General features: G+C 38.1%; 1 protein-coding gene across 1 annotated transcript in view; it reads right to left on the bottom strand.

Annotated features, from left to right (window-relative positions):
• The window catches only part of LOC149151318 (uncharacterized), a 423,245-nt gene that overhangs the window by 49,793 nt on the left and 350,661 nt on the right, over positions 1 to 22,791 (bottom strand). Inside the window, 4 exon segments of the mRNA XM_089438966.1 lie at positions 130 to 299; positions 495 to 734; positions 842 to 997; positions 21,601 to 21,738. Coding sequence (XP_089295092.1) covers positions 130 to 299; positions 495 to 734; positions 842 to 997; positions 21,601 to 21,738 — 704 coding nt within the window.

The raw sequence follows: 22,791 nt of genomic DNA, 5'->3' as shown, positions 1-22,791 counted from the left end.
ACTGCACCAGTACCTGATAAGCTTCCATATAAGAAACATGTAATATAAAACAGAATCATTCATGGAAAGCATGCGTGATACGGGCAGCATTCAACAAACATTATGCAGGTAAGTATTGTTTCTCTTTACCTTTTAAGGTATCCCAAACTCTGGTTTGCTACCTTCTGCATTCTTTCTAGATCAGACATAGATCCACATCTCAAGCACTGTCCAGGACTTACATATGTCATACTATCATTTTCTGTTGAAATAAGAAGATGGGCAACATTATTGATTGACTGGCGCAGTCGCTCATCAACCTGTGATCCTGAACCCAGTTTAGTATGACCACTCGAATTATAATTGAACTTTCAAAATGGCTGAAAAACCATCCACATGCCAATAATTTAGATGCTTCCAAATTTAAAATATTGTACTCATAATACATGGCAAGGAGTACCATAGAAAGATCCAAACAATTAAAAGGGAATATTAGGAAGATACAATGAACTTACAGGCAATGCTAGGTCCCGTGTAAATATGTTAGCGTATGGCACAAAATTAGTTCCAACCAATTTCTCTAACCTCGCAACTGCTTTAACCAAGATTACCCCCTGGCAATCATGCTTTGCACATCGAAATGAAGACAGGTAGAGATCTGAAAGGTTCAATTCTGAACATGCCCTGCACTTGCATGAAAAAAAGTAGCGTTCTTCCAACCATCTCTGCCTATCTTCAAGCCTGGATTCTCCAACCTGAAAAGCATGGAAGCAACTTTTCTTTTGTTTATGAAGCCTAATTTTATCTGCTTTTAAGTGATGGCTTAGTATTTATATCCATGACAATTACAGATATAAGTTACCTGTGGGCCATAGCATAGCTCAAGTGGTGAGCCTGGAGGTAATGATTTGATTGCATGAACAAAAAGACGCCGTGAAATAAATGAAGCATGGATATTAGGATCACATGAATGATTGAACAAACTCCCTCTAAGATAAACAGCTTGTGCAACTTGCACCTGTAAGAAAATAATTGAGATGACTATAAAATGATGCAACCGAACAACAGGAATTTCTGGTTATCTTCACAGAGTTGGAATCTTTCCAAAAAATTTCAACACCATACTTTGAGTGTGGGTAGAGATACATATCACAAGAAGAATCATTGATACAGTAACAAGTATGAAGATATCTTCTCCATCAAACGTCTGCTTTAGTCACGAAAAAAGGACCCTTGTAAGACCTTAATAAATTTAGAAAAATAAAAAGAATCCAATAAACATAAGCTCCAAAAGCATTCTGAAATCACAAGCTGTTTGTATAGATGATCAAACAATCAAACAGATTTATAATCAGCTTCACACGTTCTAAATAAAATAATAATAATACAAAGAACATAACACCAGAATGTTGAATAAACACTTTATAAACATATCAGAGTGAAAGATAACAGCCAACAGAGCTTTAAAACATGGCAGTGAGAACCAAATATGGAAGATGCGTTTGTTTCAAAACAAAAGTAAGTATATACTCACAACAATAAGGTTTCAGTAATGAGAGTAGCACAATACTAGGAAGTACATATAACAAGAGAACCAAAAAAAAATAAATATAGTCAATCGAGTCAAGGGATTTCTGAAATTCAGCAGGTTATTTACCATCTATAATTTAGTCTTTCTATTACCTGTTTTGATGGGTCCATGGGAAGGTATTCTATGGATTTTGTACTTAGCATGATTCCATACTAGTGGTTGTATACATACTTTCCAAGACGGCACATTTTCTGCCTGGTAAGAAGACCAGGGATGCCAATAAGGCAGCCATGTTAGTTTTCAAAGTAGTGAGGTTACATGGGTTATCAAAGAGATAACTTCTGACAGGGACACCTAGTTTCTAAGCCATTTTTGGAGGACATTGTGGACGAAAATGAGCATGAAATTGCAGCACAATTAAAATTATCAAGCTCAGACCAAGGTCTAGACAGATGTAGTGAACTGAACACTAGGAAATCTACTGAGATGCTTGGTCAGAACTGTTGTCCTCCACTTTGTCCCCTATCTCTCAGAGAGGGGTCAAATGTCAGGGCATAGTGTGCAGGATGCACCTCCTGGCACCACTCTAGGCCATCAAGCTAGTTCACAAGCTAGAAGAAGGGTACCTTCAATATTTCCTAAGGCAAGAGTCCTTCTTTGTCACCTAAGGACAACCTATTTATACAAATGAAGCTCAGATTGGATTTATAAAAAAGTAAAAGGTGCATGGAGTCAATCTCTGTTATTGTTTTAAAGAAAATAAAGTATGTCAAATTGTATGTTGGAGGTGATTTGAGCAAAGGCCAACCAGCAAAGGGGTTTAATAGGTTTCAGCCACAGGAATAATCTTCTCAATGACGCCCGCCATAATCTAGTTCTACTTGGAAAATAACTAAAATAAATCAACAAATATGAGCTGAGAAGGAATTTCTAAGTCTAACCCATTAGAAACCCGTCATGTACTTTCTGATTTATTTCGGCCTACTTGTTTTGATTAATTAACAAGTTATTTACCATGTAAATACTGAAAATAAATACAAGTACATGCTCAACACATTACAGATCATCAACTGAAGGAAACAAAACAAGCACGCAAGTGACACCAATGTTTTTGGACCAATGTCCCCGGAAAAACCCAATGCGGGAAAACCGGTGCAACTATCTGAGGGTTTTATTATTATGTAGTTTCTGAATACAATCTGGGTGCCAAAACCGGCTCACCCAACAGAGAATAATCTTGGTAGTTGTACCTCTCAGTTGGAGACAGATGTTCTGGCTGAAACCCTGGATAATCACTCCGACAATGTCACAGCTCCAATCTGCCCCATGAAACCCCAGCATCAGCCTCTAGGGACAATGTTAGCCCTTTCTGGCCCAGCGTTTGCCCAGTGTCACTTTGGCTGGTTCTGCGTCAGCCTCTGGAGGCACTGCATCAACCCTCTGGCCCTCTGCGTCACCCACGCTGGCCCTTTGAGGCACTGCGCAGCTCCTGGCTAGCTCTGCATGAGCCCTGGATGGCTCTGCGTGAATCCCTGGCTGGTTCTGCGTCCCTCACACTCAGCTACTGCGCTGATCCTCCTGCTACTATCTCTGCCCCTCTGCTTCTGTATTCACTGCCCCTCAGCTGCAACTCTGATCACTCTCTCGACTTCCTCAACAAACCCAACCCCAGAAAGTCGAAATCTTGATCAACTCGGTGTGTTCTCCAAGTGACCCTCAGGCTTCCTCTTATACTTTTCTCGTTGACAAATCAATGACCGAGATTAAGTCCCTAATCAACGACTAAGATTAGATCTGGCTTGATCCATGACTTTTGGGCCATTCTAACACAATTTTATAATAATTCACATTAATATTTGATTTTCCCTAAGATTAGACTTAGGAACTCCATTAAAAATATTAATTATTTTAATATCTCCCAAACTGTTTAGAATCTGCCCAACCCATTTTTGGGTATTGGAGATCTCATGTGCCTTAGCCTCTCGACCAATTTTCATGGCTATAGCACATCCAATGCTACCCCAAATCAACATTCCCTTTTAGCGAGGACTATGCTCTAGCAATACTCCTCACTGAGTATCACCCTGATCATCTGGCATCAGTCCCTGTGCTGATGCTAGGCCTGCTGCCCATCATCTGCACTACTGCATCCTGTACTACTACCCATTGCCCTGCCACTGCCACTGCTGCATCCGTATTGCAACTCCCTCTGCACCCGTGCTGCCCCACGGCCTTGCCACTACCACTATTGCATCTGCACTGCAACCCTTCTCATCATGTTGCATTGTGCTGCCCATAGCACTACCACTGCTCACTGCTGCATTGCAACTCAATTATTGAGAAGTAAGTAACTGATCTCCCAACTCTGACATCTCTGTCAGGCTAGAGACACCCTCGATGCTGAAACTCCCTCTGTCGCTGACAAGTGCCCCTTCTCTGACTTCTGTACTGCTGCAACAACTCCATGCATCTCGCACCATTGCACACCTCTCTGTACCATCCTGCACTGGTGCAACACTCCTGTGCTTCTCGCACTGCTACCTCACACTGTCCTGGGAATCCTGCACTGTAGCTCCCTCTGTCGCTCCATCCGCATCTGTCTCTACTGACATCCGCCGGTATTGCTACTCCTCTTTGGGGCTCCTGTAGCAAGGTCTAATCCAAGAGGCTGGGTACCTCGAGGATCTTGCCCCTCATTACCTGTAGTCCGTCTGACTACAGCTCGATGTCTCCCCACTTTCGCTCAAGTGGTGTGTGTGTACTCATGGCACAATCATCGTCTGCATCTTGTACCACACGATTCTTGTCTAGAACGGATAAGATTCTGGCCTTCCAGACTACAAAGTTTGAGGTTTCGTCCAGTTTGTCCTGGTCTGTTACCTCGTCACTGCCATCTCGCTTCTCCTCTACTTCCCTCCTGGAAGTTCTTGGTGTGACTCCCTCTGAGCCTCGATTTCCCTCCTGGAAACCCTTCTGCCAATGTCGAGATGCCCCCACTCTGATCGTTAGTGCAACTGCACCACTGATCCAAATTTCTTGGCTAGAAATCCTCGGTAGCAACTCCCTCCTCCTTGGCCTTGCCTTGTTAGGTACTTGTTCTAACTACAATACCCCACCATCTCCACTCTGCAACTTACCCACAGCCTCCTAAACCCCAGCAAACTGAAGGTTAGAGCTCCTAGGCTCTGCGCAATCAGGCACTGGCTGAAATGTTCCCCTAGCCAACTACGTCAACCCTCCTGGTCTCTGCGTGGCTCTGCGTGAGCCTTTTTTTCCCTCCTCAGTCTCTGCGCTGGCCTCTTTCTGGCTCAATCTTGATGACGCAGGCACTGTGTCACCCCTTGCTACTACTCTGGTAGGAACAACTTATGTCACTCAGGACAACTGTTTTCTGCTGCTTTGCTCGGCTGATGTCCTTAGTTCTCCTGTGATTGCAACCACCCTATGATACCATGTTGGAATTTCTAAGTCTATCCCGTTAGAAACCCTTCATGTACTTTCTGATTTATTTCGGCCTACTTGTTTTGATTAATTAACAAGTTATTTACCATGTAAATACTGAAAATAAATACAATTACATGCTCAACACATTACAAATTTACAGATCATCAACTAAAGGAAACAAAACAAGCACACAAGTGACACCGTTGTTTTTGGACCAATGTCCCTGGAAAAACCCAATGCGGGAAAACTGGTGCAACTATCTGAGGGTTTTATTATTATGCAGTTTCTGAATACAATCTGGGTGCCAAAACTGGCTCACCCAACAAAGAATAATCTCAGCAGTAGTACCTCTCAGTCGGAGACAAATGTTCTGGCTGAAACCCCGGATAATCACTCCGGCAACTTCACAGCTCCAATCTGCCCCACGAAACCCCAACATTAGCCTCTAGGGACAGCGCCAGCCCTTTCTAGCCCAGTGTTTGCCCAGTGTCACTTTGGCTTGCCCTGCGTCAGCCCTCTGGCCCTCTGCGTCACCCACACTGGCCCTCTGAGGCACTGCGCAGCTCTTGGCTGGCTCTGCATGAGCCCTGGCTGGCTCTACGTGAGCCCTGGCTGGCTCTGTGTGAACCCTTGGCTAGTTTTGCATCTCTCATTCTCGGCTACTGCGCAGATTCTCCTGGTGCTATTTCTGCCTCTCTGCTTCTGTATTCACTACCCCTCAGCTGCAACTCTGATAACTCTCTCGACTTCCTCAGCAAACCCAACCCCAGAAAGTCGAAATCTTGATCAACTCGGTGTGTTCTCCAAGTGACCCTCAAGCCTCCTCTTACACTTTTCTTGTTGACAAATCAACGACCGAGATTAAGTCCTTAATCAATGGATAAGATTAGATCTGGCTTGATCCATGACTTTTGGGCCATTCTAACACAGTTTATATTAATTCACATTAATATTTTATTTTCCCTAAGTTTAGACTTAGCGACTCCATTAAAAATATTAATTATTTTAATATCTCCCAAACTATTTAGAATCTGCCCAAACCATTTCTGGGTATTGGAGATCTCATGTGCCTTAGCCTCTCCACCAATTTTCGTGGCTAGAGCACATCCGATGCTACCCTAAATCAACAGAAGGTAGAACTATTTTACTAACACAAACCTATCAGACAAAAAACCAAATGGGTAAAATGAGCATAGATCTATTGGTTTATTCAACACCAAGTGAGACAGAAAATGAAGAGGAAAAACCAACATAACTTGCTTGAATTTATTATTTACCAATGGCAAAAACCTCAATCCTGATTTCACAATAAACCCAATAGTTCACATTGAAAATAGTAACTCCAGTGTTAAGGACTATAAAGTCTTAAGATTAGAAATAGCCACTCTATTTATACAATAAATGCACCAAGATTTGTGATACAAAATAATTGTTTTGGGCCTCATTGCTTCCCTTTTACAAAGCTTGTTACTCAAATAATGCTTACAGTGAGAATAAGAATGAAAAAGGGGAGAAATAAAGGAGGAGAATGTTATTTGCTGCTACAAAACCATGATACACTTCGAAGATCTTCATCTTCTGATGGCCCTCTAACCTCTATTTTGGTTATAATAATAATAATAATAATTAGTAAAGAGACACATTCTAATGAAAGGACACATCTCAACCAATGTCATCATAACCAAACCAGTTATTCAATCAGTCGACCTCAAAACAAGGAACTGGACCACGTTACCTTTGCGAGTTGTGCACTAAAGTGAGGAAAGCTCCAAACCATGTTGCACAATCCAAGTAGAACTTGGGTAGATTACCCACTGTCACCTCAGCAACAAACCTTGCTGCTTTAGGTTGACTCTCCTCTGGCTTCAAGGGGGTAATGGAAACTAAGGGCGAGATGAAGATCCCAAAACCTAGACCTCCCCTTCCAAGTGATTGTCTGTCTCTTAAAAGGATCAGTAGAGCAATATTGTGATTAGCAAAATTTATACTCGTAAAATTAATCCTTTTTAAAGCATAAGTCATTGGAAAAAATTAAGAAGAATCAACCTTAAACACAAATAGATCAAGGAAATTTTATTAAGTCCCGAGGGAAAGGAATACTCCCAAACTCCAACCATCATCCAAAATGAGGAAATACCTTTCTTTATAGGATGCGGTTTTAACTCCTTTACAATAAAATATTATTATTTTCATGAAGGAATTACTCTAAAAGACTAAGCATTATTTAACTTAAAAGTAATAATTAAAATAAAAAACGAAAAGTGGACAAGGCTACATGTCCAATAAGATAAATATTAGCCCCCAAAACCTTAAGAAACTAACTTTTACCTAAGTTGCACTGAAATGGATATGGGAATGGATACAAATACGGGGTTTGAAACATATATGGCAAATTTTCAAAAAATCTAGATACGATACGGCAAGGAAACGACACATACACACACACACACAAAAAAAAAATAAGAATTTTATATTACCATTCATCTTTTAGAATCTAGATTCTATATCTAAAAATACATAATCAATTATCATCTATCATCATCATCAATTCAGCATAAACATTGTCATTATCATTAATGATTATTATAACATTCATGATTCAACATATCATCAAGTTTCTATGTCAAATTTCAGTCATCAACATGACAAGTTACAACATCATCACCAAAATTAATAATGCACGCTACATAGTACAGAGTACAAAATGAACCATGACTGGCAGTGTACTATCATTATTCATAGTTCATATGGCATATTATGGTATTCAATATTCATTGTTCAAAAGTTTAAAACACCATCATAAATTACATTTACATATCATCAAATATGTCTTCATTCATGTCACTAAGAACCACATCCTCTCCAGGAGTGGGAGCATTGCTGCCATGTCCACTTGAAGATCCAACTATTGGTGCCTTTTCATCAAAGTCATATGAGACCTGACATTCAACGTCATATCCAAGTCAGGCATCTCTGGTTCCACATCCCATGATTTGATGGGCCTATTGTCGCCCAAAGTGTACACCTAAGGCGCAATGCTGAGACTAGGGGCTGTCATCTTGATGATGTGGAACATTCTGCTTGATCTTGAAAATCTTCAGATGAAAATTTTGAAGTAGCAAATGAACTTATGGCAGCAGAAGATTATTCACATGCCAAGAATCCTTATATGACTTGTATTCCAATTACCATGAGCAAAACAGAAATTTTATAACAGCAGTGAGCAAATTGTGACCACAGTAAGGTAATTAATGCCAAACAAGCCCAAAACTTCCCTGTTATTTTCACTTAAGGTGAGTTTACTCAAAGCAGCAAGCAAATCAGACTTTAGACGCTTCCTTTAAACATTGTTAGTCACCAAAATCAGATCTGAAGTAGCAAGACCAAAACAGTGACAAACTTAGAAGGAAAAAAGGCTGTCATTAACAGTAAATATCTTCCAAACTACTAAATGCACAAAAGGATTAACAATGAGCTTTAGTAATGGAAAGGATACATCAGACTTTGTAAAACCCTGCTGTAAAGAGATATCAGTCTACAGAACAGTCACCAAAAAGGTCACAGTCGTGCAATAGTAAGACTAGAAGAAACAATTAAAACCTTTAATTGTTTTTAGGCCCTTCTTACTAGTTTTAGGTATGACTAGGCCACTGTAGAATGAGATCAGACCACTGCAAATTTTATATCAGTTTATCATGATTCAAAATTTATTAAGCAAATGCTCAAATATGTTTGAGTGACCTTTCAGGCTTACTATTTGTTGTTGAAGAATCTAGGGCAGTTAGCATTAGATAGATTCTTCTATACTTGATAACAATTTGTGAAATGATTTTACTATTTATCTTATCTTGATCTTCTTCTTATTATGAGTGTGTGTGTTTACTTCATCAAACTGCTACCAAAACAAAGAGACAAGAACACAAGAAGTTGGCATTCTGCCAGGGCCAAAACCTCTCCCTCTTGGAGAGAAAAACCCGCACATAATTCTTCTTATAGAGATTCTAATTGACGAACACCAAGACCATTATACTTGACCCTCTATGCCACTCCAAGACCAAGACACCAATCCTCTTCCTTTGTTACTACTGAGATCATTATAGCTGCTTCACCGAGATCATCATTGCTGCATCATGGCTACTACTTGAGATCACCACTGTGCCTTTACTGAGATCATCTCTGCACCTTCATTGAGATCATTATCGTAGTACCACAAAGGTCCTTACTTGTTGCACCATTTCTTGCTTCACCATGTCAACGAGTTCTTTTTACTGCTGCATTCCACCGAGACTTGTGACAACATTTAGTAGCATCCTCCACCGAGACTGTAATTGTATCCTCCTTGCACCGACATCACAGTTATGCCAAGAAAGTGTATCACTGTAATGCTTATCCGAAAATCACAGTGATCCGAGTTTGCTGCACCACTGTACCTTGTCCGAAATTCTGTTCTTCCTGCACCACTGTACCTTGTCCGAAATTCAGTCCTGCACCCATATGAAATTGCAGACCTGCACCCATCCGAAATTGCAGTCCTGCACCCATCCGAAATTCAGAGGAATCCGAAGTTGCAGAGGCTTATGCAAAGTTCTGTGGTGACCCCAGTGGGGTATTTATAGTTGTCACGTCTCCATAAATGAGCTGACATACAGTGTGAAACATTGTGTGTGTTTATTGAGCTGACATGATAGTTATATATATATTTTTGAGGCTAACATGATGTTCTCTTCATTGTTTTTCTTGCAGGCTTCTTCTTTGAAGGACAGTGCTTGTCTTGGAGGGCTGCTTGACACTAGGTTGACTGATGTTCATTGCATAAACGCTCAAGAAGAGCTCTTCAATATAATTTTGACTCTTTGACTTTCCTAGACCTATAGAATGAGCAAGAAACTCATTCATATAATTTATAAAAATAATAATTCTTTTTCTTGACAAGTACAAAGATCAAAATTACATTGACAAATACTAAACCTAGTTACCCTTTTCTTCAACACTCCCTCTTAACTAGGGAGGTATTTACAATGGTACTTGGTTATTCTCAATCTGAAGAATTTCTCATAAGAAGAATCGGATTGGTAATCCCATCTGTATAGCATCATATCAATCAACATTGTCATAGTGCAAGGCCTTGACTAACAACTCCATCTCTCCACGAGATCATGAGCTACAATGCTGGTGAGACCGATGATCTATAGACACCTTTATCATTGTCTCTCAAGGTACATACCCACCCGGGTGTTCACTGAGTATGACCTTCTAGGACTGTTCTTATCTTCGGTTCCCAGCCCTCAAAGAATATCGGTCCTCTTGCCTACTCTTATCTTGGATGCCCTACACATCCTCAAAGAGTATCAGATGCCAGGTGATTACCCAATCCTCCCATTCTTTCTTCCCAAGTGAAGACAAGAATGTTGTGTTTATCATGTGTCTACATTTCCATTCATGGCCTTCATCTAGACTTACGACTACTAGTCCTGGTCTAGTACATGACACATGAAATGGAAAAACACAATTGTCACTCCTTTGTAAACAGGGGTGATCTAATTCAAAATCCCTCTTGATCAGGGACCAATCAGAGCTCCCTCTTAGCTAGGGACTCTTTTATACATCAACAGCTTCTTCTTCGTGGGTTCTTCAGCTGCTTAATCAACTTCTCTCCTTGATGTCATGAAATTTAGTTGAGCTTCTTCCTTGTAGGGCAACAACCATCGATCACTTTCCTTCTTATTCTGTCATGTCATTCCTTTCTTCATGGAAGGTGGCCTTCTTGGCATACATCTGGAAATTTCTTCATATGGTTGCTTCTTTTCTCTCCATGCTTCTTTCAGGAGTTTCCATCCATTGCGTGAATGTTGGTTGTACCTGTACTTACAAGTCTTGTTCTAGTATCCCTACATGAACTCATCCAGATATTATTCAAGAAATCAAAACATCATATTAAATTAAATCATACCTTACGAGATGGATCTTCATCATGACATCATCTTGTAGGTATCAACGTCTTGCACACTTATTGACACATCTCCCAAAGATATCCATTGCCAAGGGTCTTCATCTTTTTCAGATTTTCATCGAAGTCTTTATATTTTTCTCAGAGATTTCCTAGTCAAATCTTCTTGGTCTTTTGGATGTTGATTGCCTTCATCATGGTTGCATATCTCACGATCTCTTCCTTCCTCACACATTCCATTTCCTGGAGCTTTTAATCAAAGTTTCTTAGTCAACTACCTCATACTTCATATGAGGACATATTATTTTGATTTCATCTAGTGTGACTTATGCCTTCCTGCATTCTTTCAGAGGAGAAGATCCTTTTTCTCTTAATCATGCTTCTCAAGATAGAAGTAATGATCCATTGTTACTTGCAACCATATGACATGACATTATAATATTAAATACAAGCATACATACTTCATTTTACCTTTAGGTCATCTAGGCTTCTTTCATCAGCTTCCTTGATTGAAGAGATCTTCAATCCCTTGATCTGCTTCATGTCATCATACCATTATCCCATGAATTCCATAAGTTGGAGTTCCTGATGAAACACTTGCTCCCTCTCTAGATTAGTGAACCCTCCGATGAGGATTCCTTCATAGAATCTTGAGGATCTTGCATATCCCTATCTGGCAGATGTTTCCTTTTTGCCTTAATGTATGATGAGCCTTGTCTTGGATGACATCTTTCTTTCCTTCAATGTTCAATGATATTCCTAAGAGCTATATCCTTCATGTTTGAGTGCCATGGATTTTGACCCTTTCTTTTTTTCCTTCATGATATCCAGGGTGATGTCATGAGCTCTTACTTCTAATGCTTTCATGATGCCATGATGCATCTTATTATCATTGTCATATTTTATAACACAAGATATAGGAGCTTATGATAGGATCCTTTTGTGAGGGATACTATCTTACTCATAGGAGAGATTTGATACTCCCTCTTTCCTTGGCCCTTTTCTTTAGCTTCCTCCATATTTCAGTGATATGAACTTCCAAAATCTTTCTATAGCATTGAATCTTAACTATACTTATTTTTGTCTTTGCTTGAGGACCAACCTTGCCTATCTTTTCTGCACATTGTTGAATTATTTCCTTTAACACTATAGACTGCAACTTGTCTTTCTCTATCTAGCATAAAGACCACAAATTGCCGGGTGAGGTATCCTTCTTTGTTCATTGATATTTGTTACCTTGCTCATCAATGATGACTACCTTCTTATCATCTTTCCTAGATCTTCATGAAGTTATTCCTTCATTCTTTGATACCTTTACTATTGTGTAGGTCTAAGTGACCTTCTTTACTTTAATTTTCAAGAGTATATCTAGCATTTCATATATCTCTCTTTATGTCTCCTCTTTTTCTATTTAGGTATGAGAGGACTTTTGATTGATATCATATGAATCCTATGAATCTCTTGATGGATTCAAACAATACTTGACCTTCATAAACCTTTTCATAGATATCAGTGATTTCTCTTCTATATAAAGGATTATGACAATCCTCCTTATTCTATGCAAGGATTTTTGATTATCTAACCGATTTATAAATCCCCTTGCAATCATGAAATCATTTAACCAAATCTGATTATAAAATTGAAAGATACTTGGTGTGTGAAGAGGATATCTTCACCTTGATGCTTCTTTTGCTTGAGTTGTTCATCATTAGTATCCTTTCATCACGACTTCCTTGAAGGCCTTCTAGCACCATGACATCAGTGGTCTTGACATCACCGAGACTGCTTCACGACCTTCCCAATTCATTTTTAAGGTACTTTTGACTTCAACATATTGTTGACATGTTAGTGATACTATGTTCTGATCCGAGCACCATGCTATTGAGATCATAATCATAGACAAAGTTCGAGACTGTGAAAAGTATATTGATATGGCACTACACCGTGATGTCTATGTGCATTGTGTAGAGAGGCAATGTATTGAGAGCCCAAACTTGTCAATGAATAACATAACTAAATTGTGGGTGGCACTGTATAGATAGACTGTCTCATCACCAAAACTGCCTTGATGTAATAAGTTAATAACTATACTGAGACAATGATATAATCATGGATTGTGAGAGGCGTTCTTTGGATTACTTTTGCAATATATATATATATACACCTGAGACTATCTTTTATGGCATGGAGAAAGTTCAGTGATCAAGAAGTGAGGATCACTGATATACTCCATCAAACTGAGCATGAGTTGAGTGCATGACTGTAATTACTGAAGTTGATACTCCATGACTGTTGTAGACCTGCTTGTTGTATACTTGCTCCTTTAATCCTTTCAACCCGCTTTGATGTCTTTAAGACAAATCCTTGTATGTCTCTTTTGCTGCCCTTCATTTGACTTCAACACCTTAGCTTTGATACCATGTTGAAGAATCTAGGGCAATTAGCATTAGATAGATTCTTCTATACTTGATAACAATTTGTGAAATGCTTTTACTATTTATCTTATCTTGATCTTCTTCTTATTATGAGTGTGTGTGTTTACTTCATCAAACTGCTACCAAAACAAAGAGACAAGAACACAAGAAGTTGGCATTCTCCCAGGGCCAAAACCTCTCCCTCTCGGAGAGAAAATCCCGCACGTAATTCTTCTTATAGAGATTCTAATTGACGAACACCAAGACCATTATACTTGACCCTCTATGCCACTCCAAGACCAAGACACCAATTCTCTTCCTTTGTTACTATTGAGATCATCATCATAGCTGCTTCACCAATATCATCATTGTTGCACCATGACTACTACTTGAGATCACCATTGTGCCTTTACTGAGATCATCTCTGCACCTTCATTGAGATCATTATCGTAGTACCATAGAGGTCCTTAATTGTTGCACCATTGCTTGTTTCACCATGTCAACGAGTTCTTTTTACTGCTGCACTCCACCGAGACTTGTGACAACATTTAGTAGCATGCTCCACTGAGACAATAATTGTATTCTCCTTTCACCAAGATCACAGTTATGCTGAGAAAGTGTAACACTGTAATGCTTATTTGAAAATCACAGTGATCAAGTTTGCTACACCACTGTACCTGTCTAGAATTATGTTCTTCTTGCACCACTATACCTTGTCCGAAATTCAGTCTTGCACCCATCCAAAATTACAATCCTGCACCCATACGAAATTACAATCCTGCACCCATCTGAAATTCAGAGGAATCCGAAGTTGCAGAGGCTTATGCAAAGTTCTGTGGTGAACCCAGTGGGGTATTTATAGTTGTCACGTCTCCATAAATGAGCCGATAAACAGTGTGAAACGTTATGTCTATTTATTGAGCCGACATGATATTATATATATATATATATATATATATTTTTTTTGAGGCCGACATGATGTTCTCTTCATTGTTTTGCTTGCAAGCTTTTTCTTTGAAGGATGGTGCTTGTCTTAGAGGGCTGCTTGACACTAGGTTGATTCATGTTCATTATATAAATGCTCAAGAAGAGCTCTTCAATATAATTTTGACCCTTTGACTTTCCTAGACCTATATAATGAGCAAGAAACTCATTCATATAATTTATAAAAACAATAATTCTTTTTCTTCTTGACAAGTACAAAGATCAAAATTACATTGACAAATATCGAACCTAGTTACCATTTTCTTCAACATTTGTATGAAGTATTTAACACTGTAACGAAATATTTACCTTGCTATGGATAACGATGAGTAAATAATGAGTTTAAGAGACAAAACCTTGAGACCCAAGGCTCAAGATGAGCTCAAAATTTTACCTAGAAATCCTCCAATGTCTAAGATACTTGTAACCAAAACAATTTATCCAAAGTTCATTGACCAAAATGAGGTGAAGATGAGGAAATTGAGTTGAAACTTTATCACAGCAAGCAGAGAGAAAGGATGAGGAGCTAAGGGCTGAACGGAGCAGAGGGGTACTGGAAGAGAGGGTTGTTGTAGGTAGGGAAATAAGGCAGAGGAAGGCTTCTTGGAAAGAGCAACAGATAAAGAAGAGGGAGCATCTTCAATCGTTCTCCAATAATTATTATCAAAACCCCATATCTGAATGCTTCAATGAAAAATCTAATTGCGTAATCCTTGCAAACAATAATTCAACCCATATCTTTCCTTCCAAGGTCTCGATCTGGCTCACATTTGAAGATTTCCTTGGTCGATTTGTCAAATCTATTTCTGCACAAGTGAAAAAAGAAAAACCAGATACCCAATATGTACAAAAATAGAGAAAATCCCAAAAACCCAAGTGTTAAAATTCAAAAATTATGTTACAAAACTTCAGACCTACACAAAATAATAGATCTATACAAATAATTTACAGATCTATTAAATCTGAGGAGTATGAGTCCAACTCCGCTCCCTAATCTATAGATCTAAGGCACTTTCTAGCCAGATCTATCAATTTTGAACAAGTTATAAAAGATATTTAAATTTTTTAATGAGGTACTAGCCCAAAAACACCCTGCAAAAAAATAGATTGTTAGATAAATCCTGAGGCTTCGATCAAGTAGGTTCTTCAAAAATTATGCTTTGAGAGTCGGCTGGTCCAACTGAGGACTATCCCAAAACGCTTAATTAAAATTTGAATGATCTTCTGCAAACACTAGATCCAACTGTCAGATCAAGTAGAGAAATAAAATAACAATATAATTTTCAAGAACTAGAGATACCCACTAATTCAATCAAATTAAAATTGTTACCCTAGATCCAATAACTGAACAAGATACCTGTGCACAAATTATTCTATCAGAGCTATTGATTGACAATTTTCAAATAATATTCAACAAATAAATTTAAAACAATAATACCATAAATTCAAGAAGAGGAACACCACCATCAATCGAAACCCCAAAGACTTTTGCATTATATTCTAGAAATATTACAAGAGAGCTTCGAGAACTTAGTACATGATTCAAAGATCGAATAGAATAGACTGACACTGACCTCTAATTTATAGATAAATTCTCCAACAGGTAGTTTGCTTGACCATCGTCAAAGTAATCACCACTGTTGAAAAAGATTTAATTATCTTTTAATCTCCTCCGTCGAAATTATTTTATTTTTTGAGGAATTTCGAATTTTTCATTTAATTCCTTTTTAATTAACTCAAAAATAATTATTTTGAGTTAATTTCCCCAAAAAATTGACTTTGACTTAACTACCAAGGCCCAATTGTCCAAAATCTCTTGAAATTTTCAATATTCCCTTGGTCGGGGACCTCCAAAAATTAATTTCTTTAAAACCCACGAATTTTACCTTTGGAGAATTTAATTTACTTAGAACACAAAATTAATTAAATTTATGGCTTAGGATTTTAATTTAATTTTGCTAGAAAATTTAATTAATTGACTTATGAGGGGATTAATAATTTTTCCAACTCTTTAATATTTAGTCATGGTGTCTAATTATGAGGGACCATGCACTAAATATTTTTTATATGAAGATTTTACATTTTAATACATGAAGAGGGAAAATCCATTCATTATAGACCCTCAACATTTGCCCATTTTTGCGACACAAAAAATATAATCTAGTAGACCAAGTGACTTGTAATAAAATAATTTAGCCCATTAGCTAAAATTATTCCTAGGTCACTTTTACAAAGACTCAATTTAAAACACTAGGACTCGCCTAAGATCTTGACGATAAAATCCACTCTAGCTTTGGGGTGAGGGTGAAGGGAAAATCTCTACCGATCATTTATGTCTAGAGACACAAATGAATCATTGAGACAAAAAACCTCCTAGAATGGAAATCGTCACCAAAACAATAGATTTATCTAGGCTGTTACATACAGATGTGGCCATACTAGGATTATTTACATTATACATATGCAGAATGGGTTGACATCTTTACAAAACTACTGAATGATGATGAAATCTAAAAGGTGCGAACATTCGAACACGATACATCCCTTTTGCGAAAAAAGGGGTGTACGGGGTCGTTGATACAGTGGTCAACATGGCCCAAATTTGTATTCGTCTCTCTTGTGTGACAAAAGGCAAAGGTTTGAATGCACATACACTAGTTCCTCAACCTTCTTGGAGCTCAATATGTTTCGCTTCACTAAATGGATGAAGCCATATGTACTCCAGTTCCTTTCTGCTGAAGAGGAACTAACAACCAGTGACAAGATCTTGATGGCCAATTTTTGGATATGTGCAAGTTCCCCACCATAATAGTTCCTCCAATCAATTGGACTTAATTTGGTCTGGTCCCACATACAATCAATATCAGCACCCCAACCCTCTAATCCCACAAAATGAGCAAACTCTGAACGAATTTGAATCCCAATTTCCGGATCTACAAAAATCTTTCTAAAATCTTTTTTAAATCCTTGTGAGACTTCTGGGTCTTTATTTGGTGTGGTTCTTTCGGGATCACTTAACAATTCTGCAGCGTAATATTTTGGATTCACTACATAGGCCAAAAGGTGTAATGGGTGGTCATCTTGTTCTACCTTTTGGTCAATATATCTTTTACTTCTCTGTAGAAGAATTCATTTGGGTCCTTCTCCTTGGCATTTATAACCACCTTATCTTCTCTATCATGGAATCAATGCTCTCATACACCTCTCTTAAATTAGGCATATCTGTGTCAAACAGGTGGAGCAAATCCACAATTGGCTTAGTAAATGCCAAGAGGCACTCCACCCTATCGCACCATTCATCATCAACAACCAACCTTTTCACTGCTTGTGCTCTTTCAGATTGGGATTGCCTCCATTGATTCCAAAGAGAACTGCATACCAATGATTGTAATGCTTCTTTCACCCGCATAAGCCTTGTTAAGACTATGATGTGAGAAGCAAAATGAGTCTCGGCAACCTGCAAGTGCCAAATTGCCAATGTTTCAGTAAATTAAAAATAATAATTTGATTGAATGAATAACTATTATGATTCACGAATCATGACATTTGAGAATCCAATTTACATATTTAAATTTATAATCATAGAAATTAGAATTTATGAAATAAACTTTAAATTTTAGGTACCTTAAGGAGCTCCAACTTCGCAAATGGGACATGTGGTGGTTTGTGATGAAGGCTTGAATTTTTTTTTGCCTCTTCAAAAATAACTTGAATCCACTCAATTTGCTTCCCCATCTTGCTCATCATTGGGTTCAAAAAATGTACAACACAAGGGGTCCAAAAGATGTGTTGATATTTGCCTTCAATAATTAGGCCTGCTGCTCTACACACCGTTGCATTGTCAGGTATTACCTGGACAACATTTTCTAGCCCCATCAATTCAATTACTTCAATCAAGATGTCAACAATGAATTGGGAATCTTTCAGCTGCCCCTCACAATCCACTGCCTTAAAAAACATTGCCCCCTTTGGGCTCTAAGCAATCACATTGATCAAAGGTCTATTCCTTTGATCTTTCCATCCATCAGAAATGATGGACACCCCAAACTGGCAATCCTCCAGCAAAATAATCTAGCCAAAATATTAGTGAGACAATTTGTCTCACCCGACAACTGATCTCAACTCCAAAACTGGCTCAATTTGGGCAACTCGATAGCCCCTACTCCAGCCCCTACACAAGCCTTGCGTAGGCCCTTTCTGCACTACCTCTAGAACTCATTGAAATCCGTCTCTCTGCCTGACTCTGCCTCTGGGAATGATTCACTTGACCTCAGTCTCTAGTTGCTGAATCAATATCCCTCTCAGCTGAATTGAATTGGCCCTCTGAAGATTTCACAGGCCCCACTTAACCTTAATGGGGAAATATTGCGGCCTCTCTTCTACTGGCTCTCCAGCACTGAAACACTCTATTGCTGATCCCTCAATCACTGATGCTCTAGCTCAAACTCTCCTGTTGAATCGTTGCAACTGGATAGCTCAATCTGCCCAAGGAACTCGCTCTCCTTTTCACTCGATATGTTTCTCGTATGTCTATCTCCATCGCCATTGACCTGCTCTTATAAACCCTTGTTGGTGAACCAACGACCATGATTAGATCTCCATTAACGACTAAGATCATCTCAAACTCAATTCGTGTGAGTTTCTAGAGCTTTCCCACCTTTCCTTGATTAATTGCTATTAATTAACCAATTTTCCTAAGTTAGATTTAGGAAAAAAATTAAATGATGGTTAATGAATTTAATTAAGGCGTTTCACAAGCTTATCTCTCAAAATATTTTCTGGGTTTTGAAGATCTCGTGTTCTTAGCCTCTTTGACACAAATTGAGACTCGAACACTTGTCCGATGCTATAAAAAATAACATCCCTCTCCTTGGGGCTCAATGAAAATTTTGTGTTATCGGGGTTTCGGGTCTATCATGTGATGTATGTTTTGACTTAGAAGGTTTTTCTTTCTCGGTCTTGTCTATAGTATTTTAAAGGGTTTAGATTTATAAGAGATTTGAGATCACCACAAGGCTTAGTGTGATTGATCCATCGACGTACAAAAATCACATGGAAGGAGATGTCAAGAAGCTAAACCTCATCTCGTCCTTTGTTGGTGTGAAGTAATCATCAAGCTTCTTTGCTTGGCGGACCCTCAAGGGTGTTCCCTTTATAAAGGCTTGGCTTGTTTTATGCCATAGTTGATCTTTGGTCTTAGAGGAAGCCTATTGAGAAATCCTCTCTAGTGGGTTTTTGACTTTGCAGTTAAACCTGATTGGCCAAGAAACTACATAACATTAGATACTAGTCTCTCCCATCCAATTCATTATTCTGGTTAACTGACCTAAGGAGGTTCCTTCTTCTTGATATCCACTCATCCTTAATATTCCTTTAGTCCATCGCCCTTGAATATTGGCACTGATCTTCTCATCCTTCCATCACCAATATTTTTTTCTTTCTCTTAAACCCAATTGGATCATTGAGGTCACTTGTGATATCACCTTGCTCCTTATTGCATATGCACTTGTGACTTTTAGGAAAGCGCCCCTTGAAGCTTGAGGAGAGCTGAACTAAAGAGGCAAATATAGGTCATTGAGGTGACAATGGGTGCCCTACCAAGGTTCAACTTGGATTGTATGGTGTCGGTTGAAGCTTTTACCATTTTGACATACAATTTGAGCTGTAACAGTTACATTGACCTATTACCTGGCATCCCCACTGTCTGGCCCATTTTACCTGGTTATTTTATCGTTAGGGTTTTTGACTTGTCTAATGTTAGTTGGAGGATGTTATTTGTGTATGCCTCCATAGGAGAGACCTAGGATCTAGGTTATTGATATCATCATTTTATTTTGAGGAGGTTTTGAGCTTGGACTGTATATAAGAGAAGCTCTTCCTATTTTAATGGTTGTTGATGGTTTGAAGATACATTATACTCCCTTGACTTGGCTTGTATTGAATAACTTTTGAAGCTATGTGAATCAAGGTGATTTATATCTACGTGTGGCTGTACATAATTTTTCACGTTGCTGATTTGTATATGCTGAAATCATCTATTAAAATATGCTGCAACGAGGATTTCAGGCAAGGAAACGAGCTGTTGATGAAGGAGGTGAAATGAGGCCACGCTATTTTATTTCCTTGCTATTTTTATCTTTAAGTTGAAAAAAAAGATCTTATGTCACTTCACTGAAGGATTGTATGATGTATTTCAGCTTGTTAAAAATCACACCTTGTTGTATGCATGTGCATAAGTGGAGCACCTAATTAGGGCCTACATAACCTGTTATTTTTCAGCTATACAACTCTCCATTCATTGGTGAGTTTCTGCATGTTAGGACCGAAAATTTACCCTCATCCATTCATATTTTCCAGCTCTCTTAAGAAACCTTGACTCCATATGGCGCCTTGGATTTTTTTGGCACTAGTCATTCCCCATCAACCACCAATAAAATTAGACCTATTATCCATCCAAAATAATCTGTTTGACTAATATAACTGTTCATTTCACCTTCAGCTTTTATTGCCTATGTCTTAGTAATCCTATGCTAGGGACACCCACCTTGTACCAAAGGAGAACCAGTCTTGAGTGAGTTGAGGGTTTGTTGAGATGACAATGACATCCCTCTTGAGTTACCATTGGCTTACACCACTTCTGGACTTTGTAGCTTTAAGTACAAGATCAATCAGTAACACTGGATTTCTGCATTGCATTATTTCATTACACAAATTTTTTGTCTAACATTAAAGTAACTAATTGTCAGAATTTCTAGGAAAAAATATAAATTTTTAAAATTTCAATGGTGAAAGAACTCTCTAAAAATGTTCTCTTGTTTTCTACATATGATGATGTTTTAGAGCAATCAAATGTTTTTCCTGTATGAAGTTTTATGAAAGACTCACATGGAAATTGGTCAAGAAAAAGCCTCAGATAAACGTTCAAGACAGCAAAGCTCGAAGACTTTACAGCAAGAATATAATAAAATGAAAATATTATGTTGCAAGCCACTACTTGAACTTCCAGTTGTTAATTCTCAAACATTATTTGACTTGAAAGGCCTTTATCTTTTACATAGCTAGCCTGGAAATCAGTTTTGTTAATGTGTTTCAATTTTCTCAATAAGAAAATGAATGTACTAAAATATTTCATATTTCAAATTGTGATAACTTCAAATGTTCTGATTTAGTCGCATCTGACTGTACACTTATCTTAAAAATATGCAACCCAGGATTAATTTTCATTTTTGGGACTTGTCATGAAAGAATGAAAATATAAGTATCACCAGAATCAAAGGTTGCAAAACCCAAAAGATACTAACCTCTTGAACAGAACGCATTATAGTCTCTGCAATGGTAGGAACTGTTCTTGATACTGCAGGCTTACCAACTGATTCCGGTGATGAAACATGCACGATTGCCATAGCATTCACTCTGACTTGTGCAATAAGTAATACAAGCTGCAACAAGTGACAAGAGATAGTTGTATATCTTTATAATGAATCCCACTAATAATGCCATTGTGCTTTGTAAATTGAAGTCAGAACTCATGATTTAACATAATCAAAAGAAGTAAAAATTAAAAAAACAAGTTGCAAATAAAGTAATGAAAGCAGTCAATGACAAGATATGATAATAATAATAATTGCTGCAATTATAACTGATGATGGTGTAATTGCACCGAGAGAAGTGACATGCTCTACAGCTTGACAAACAAGGTATTCTACAACTTGTGTGAGGGAGGACCTCCATGTCTGTCTTTATGAGTAGATGTAACACTAAAATAAGGTGACATAAAACAAAGGATGAATCTCTCTCTCTCTCTCTATGTGTGTGTGTGTGTGTTTAACACTGAGAGGTTTGCTGCTTGCATTTGGAGTTTTTATCCTTCTCAAAGCTTAATATATCCAGGGTGACAATGGATCTATTTTAGTGGATAAGGCATTTCAGTATTTCTTCAAGGGCATCAGCTAAATGGTTTTAATTGCAACAAGAGAAGCGAGGTGCTTTTAGAGATCTGTGTATATACATCGGTAACACTAATAAAGTAAAATGGAAATAATCGACGACCGACATGTAATGTGAAAATAAAACAGACTTAAAAATAAATAAGTATACTACACTAAATCTGTCTTAACCCCAGATCTTTTAAGCATTGAGAGGTTTGCACCCAGGTATTTTTTCAATCCATCTTGGTGCTTAATGTATCTGGTGTTAAGATCGATCTATGCTAGTTTTCAATATAGCCCATGATTGCAATTAGAAAAATAGTAGTGCAATCCTAATTTTAAATGCCCTACCCATGCTACAATGGTAAGGGAGGTTTGTGAAAGAGAATCTATAACCATAAGTGATGTCAGAACACAGGCAATTTTTTCTTTATGCCTATAATCACTAAAATTCAGTGAATTGTTATGGTAAATGTCTATGCTTAATCCAATATGCTACAGCCCCAAATGGAAATTAAAGTACGAACCAAAATAAGAAAATGCATTCCTAAATTGCAAAACAAA

Source organism: Pinus tabuliformis, chromosome 9 (assembly GCF_031772625.1).
Source record: "Pinus tabuliformis cultivar Carrire ecotype Pingquan chromosome 9, CPIR1, whole genome shotgun sequence".
In the NCBI taxonomy this organism is placed as follows: Eukaryota; Viridiplantae; Streptophyta; class Pinopsida; order Pinales; family Pinaceae; genus Pinus; species Pinus tabuliformis.
This window is presented reverse-complemented; position numbering and strand designations above follow the sequence as displayed.